The sequence below is a fragment of the Monopterus albus genome, unplaced genomic scaffold (assembly GCF_001952655.1).
Source record: "Monopterus albus unplaced genomic scaffold, M_albus_1.0 scaffold233.1, whole genome shotgun sequence".
In the NCBI taxonomy this organism is placed as follows: domain Eukaryota; kingdom Metazoa; phylum Chordata; class Actinopteri; order Synbranchiformes; family Synbranchidae; genus Monopterus; species Monopterus albus.
In genome coordinates, this window is record NW_018128113.1 from 258,245 (window position 1) to 262,708 (window position 4,464).

Below are 4,464 nucleotides of genomic sequence, written 5' to 3' on the forward strand. Positions count from 1 at the left end.
TTTGCTACCCTTCCACCTGGTCTCCTGCACACACAGTATATCTACCTTCCTTCTCTCCATCATGTCTGCCAGCTCTCTACCTTTTCCTGTCATTGTGCCAACGTTAAGAGTCCCTATTCTCAGACCTATACTCCTGCCTTTCCTCTTCTCTCTCTGTCTACGAATCCTTCTACCTCCTCTCCTTCTTTGACCAACAGTAGTCCAATTTCCGCCAGCACCCTGTAGGTCAACAGCACTGGTGGCGGTCGTTGTTAACCCGGGCCTCAACCGACACGATATGGAGTTCACACTGATGATTCACATGTTTAAATTTGGCATGTTTTTACACTGGATGCCCTTCCTGATGCAACCCTCTCTATTTATCCAGGCTTGGGACCAGCACAGAAGTCACTGGCTTGCAACCGCTGTGGATAGATTAACAGTAATGTTAACATGCCATAAGTAATATGAACATGCCATAAGAGTTATTAAATGGTCAAAAGGAGACCCAAGAATTCACATGTAAAATGTGTGCTTGTATGATGACACTGAACAATCATTCGGACATTGACTGGGGCTACGCCTCCTCATATTACCACAGTTTATTCTAGACAGGCTTCTTGTGTCTACTCAAGGAAGTGACACACCTCATTCCTTTAACAAAGAACCGGAAGTGAAAGAAGATATAGCTCTTTTCTGGGTTGCATGGGGTCAGCTGAGCACACAGGCTGAAGAATATGACTTCCTCCAACTGACAACTTCACTATGTGAAGGATGGGATTCTTCCTTTGATAGTGACAGGATAAGAGAGGGAGTTTATACTGAGCCCCAAATTCTGAAATCCCTGAGATGATTTATCACCCTGTCCAAGTCCCTGACTACTTGCTCCTGTGAATGAAATCATATTAAACAGTCATCTAGCAACAAAAAGAATCTAACTCCTTTGTTTTTCTACACTCTTGTTAAACACCCTTGGGTTTAAAGACAGATTAAATGAGATGGTTTGATACCAGGAGGCCGTGCTCTGAAAGGCAAAGCTGAGAAGTTTTCTATGTGGAATAAATGGTAAGGTGAAAATATGGGTCAGAGAGATTGAATGTTACAAACTGCCTGGGTGAATCGAGTGACAGCGCACTCTGGGTTTCAGCATTCTGAACCAAGCAACTGTGGATGTGCTTAGAGCTTAGAGAAGTTTCTCATGGGAAGAAAGTGAGAACTAGCAGGAGTGGGGTCTGTCGACTGTGGTAATATATGTGTGTGTCACAGGGTGGACAGATGTGTCTTTGGAGTTCCATAGTAGGTCATGGCAAGGCAATGAAACACAGAGTGAACCAGGTTTATTCTGAGCTATTCTGAGTGTCCCCTGCTTTATTTTGCTGTATTTTGGGCTGTTCTGTACTAATCTGTCTCATTCTATTCTGTTTTCTGTGAGCAGTTCTGTCCTGCACTGTTCTATTCTGATCTGTTTGAATCAGTTCTGTTCCATTCTATTCAATTATAATTTTTGTTGTGTTGTTCTGCTCCATTCTATTGTATTCTAGTCTATTTTATTCTATTCTGTGCTGTTCTATTCTTCCTCTCCAATACTCCATATAATTATAGCCACTGTCATCCTCAGCTAATATTTAACATCCTAAAAAAATCTCATTAATGAGGGTTCACTGGAGCTCATTTTTCAGCACTGCACACCGGAAATCAAAGTCAGAAACAGAACAGCAGAAAGGCAGAGAGAACATCTTCATTTTTAAATGTGTACCATGCCAAGGAAAGTAACGGAGTAAGCTATGAGAAGATTTTAATGACAATTAAAGGAAATGCCCACTGTAAGAATATGTTCAATAATTGGCTCATTCTCAAAACGCATTTAATTCCCAGCTCGAGGTATGGTGCCAACTAGTTATTTTCAAGGTTAAAAATAAACATAAACCACTGGGTAAGATAAGCAGCTTGTGTACAGTAATGCACACTTTCACTTGTTGGAATGTGTCCCGTACTCAAAATGTGACGTGGCTGATGTGGACTGAGGCAGCTGCTGGCAACAAGCTGTGCCTGTCAACTACAAATGTATGTCAGTGAATTTCTCTCTGCTTGAATCTGGAGGCTACAATGTTGTTGCACAAAAGGTGACTATAAAAATGTTCTTGCTGTTTGACACTTAACTGCTGGCATTAGAGTTTGATGGATGATGGTGAAGTTCTAGATTATTCTCTGTGATCAAGTTCCACAATAGCAGCGCTTGAACCCTTAACAAGGCAGCTCACTCTATAGTACTATGGTCAGTTACTGGAGCAAGAAAAATAAAAAACCAGAACTGCAAGATCCATTACCAATAGCTCCTGTGTAACCCTGTAAGTTGTGGGTTTTTGCTAGGATTTAGCACCATGCACACTGCAGGGAGGGTTTTTCGATGTGCGTGTGTGTGCCGGCGAACATGGGCATGTGTGTGGGTGTATGTGCATGTTAGAAAGAGTGAATAGCTGCCTGAGGGGGTGTGACTCATAAATGCGGCTCACAGCAGAGAGGGTCATTACACTGTTCACACACCATGGGCTCATTTCCTAAAACACAGCAGCAAATTAAGGAGAGAATGGGGTTTGGGGGGGGGGCTGCACTAAAAATAGAAACCCACACCACCCGCACTTATTTACTTATTCGGCACAAGAGCAAGGTGCACACTCTACTGTGAGCCTGCAGAGAGAGTATAATAGCTTGAAGAGATGTAGCTTTATTAATCTTGTTTTTGATTAATGAACTAAAGTGTATCAAGCTATTGAATGAAGTGTTTAGTTATGCACTGGCATTTGCATGAATCCTCACACATTTGAAAACAGAAACACACACAAAGTGATGCACACGCAGAGAAACATGTGCCAGTGAACATATTCAGCATGAGGACTATAGCTTATTTTCTGTTGTTCAAATACCATACACTGCAAAAAAAGTGTCATTGTCGTACATGAGATTGTTATGCCCACCTGTAGAATAAAAAACATAGATAATATGTCAAATAAATGAAACAATAATAAAGTGTAGGCTAATTATTTTTACATTTCACTTACTACAGCTTTCTGCTGTTCTGTTTCTGTGTACTACATTTTACTAAGGAAATACTACAAATTTTATAATCCCCCCCAAAATCATCATTGCTAATCCCTTCTGAATAGACCACCAATTATTAATGTGCAATTAATTTCCCTGGTCATAGAGGATGGTTAATGTCACAGCAAAGACGCTAATGTCAAGTAAATGTCACAGTAAAATGCCTCTTCAGACATGACGAACCATGAACACTCCTCATTCCTGCCAAACGTAGAAGTGACATACAATAAAACTGAATGAGTTTGTTTTGGACTCTTATCAATTACTACATGTTTGGCTCTGAATGAAAGACAGGAACAACAAGGGTTAAGAGGCTATAACTCTGCTAACAGCTTACCTATAGGCTTTATATTTTTCGACAGTGGCTGAGTGCTGATCTTAAACAAAATGACCAAATGTCAAGGCAAGGGAATAAGTTTCATTTCAGACCACCAAATATTACACAAATAAGTCAGGGAAAGATCCCCAATGAATGAAACAGTCCCCTATGGGTGAGCTGCTAACACTGACTACAAATTGAACAGTGTGCAATCATGCTAACACCTCTGTCAGGCTAATGAAGCATGCTAACATGCTCTCAAGATCAGCTTCAATAGGTATAATGTTTTACCACATTTACCGCATTGGTTTAATATGTCAGCATGGTAGCATTTGCTAATTGGCACTAAACACAGAGTACAGCAGTGACTGAAATGTCCTTTGTTTTGAATGTATTTATATTAGAACAACAAACACCCTGACCTGAAAGTAATGCTAGAGGAGAAGTCAAAGTGATACAATTCATCACAAGGGGAAAATGATTATCTGTACCAAGTTTCACTCTGAACTAAAACATTTCAGCCTCATGGTGGTGTTAGAGGAAGTGTCAGAGGATCATCAGTCAGTAGTCAGCCAGCTTTAAGTGCAACATCATCTTGGCAATCTGACGATGGCAACTGATGTAAGACTTTGCTCACATATGATTTCAAACCTGACCATGACTGTGAATATGTACCTGCTGGTGCTTCTCAAACTCCAGTTTGATGGGTGATTTGATGCAGTTGCAGGTGTCTTGATAGGTCTGCTTGAGAGCCAGGTCCATCAGATGCTTGTGGTAGGCTCCGGCCAGGTTACCACAAGTGAAGATGATCACATTGGCTAAAATCTGTCACATTTGCACACACACACAAAGTCATTAAAACATCCATTCATCCATCCATCCATCCATTTTCCTCTGCTTATCCGGGGCCAGGTCGCAGGGGCAGCAGTCTAAGCAAAGATGCCCAGACTTCCCTCTCTCCAGACACTTCCTCCAGCTCCTCCGGGGAAATGCAGAGGCGTTCCCAGGACAGCCGAGAGACATAGTCCCTCCAGCGTCTCCTGGGCCTTCCCCGGGCACTCCTCCTG

The 4,464-nt window shown here is 41.7% G+C and overlaps 1 protein-coding gene across 3 annotated transcripts in view; it reads right to left on the reverse strand.

Moving 5' to 3' along the window:
* Positions 1-4,464, reverse strand: part of adcy2b (adenylate cyclase 2b (brain)) — a 67,704-nt gene that overhangs the window by 47,022 nt on the left and 16,218 nt on the right. For 2 of the 3 annotated variants that reach the window (XM_020620154.1, XM_020620152.1), the window contains exon 4: positions 4,073-4,222. The exons of the other annotated variant lie outside the window; for it this stretch is intronic. In XM_020620154.1, coding sequence (XP_020475810.1) covers positions 4,073-4,222 — 150 coding nt within the window. The remainder of the gene's footprint in view (positions 1-4,072; positions 4,223-4,464) is intronic. 3 annotated transcript variants of the gene reach the window in all.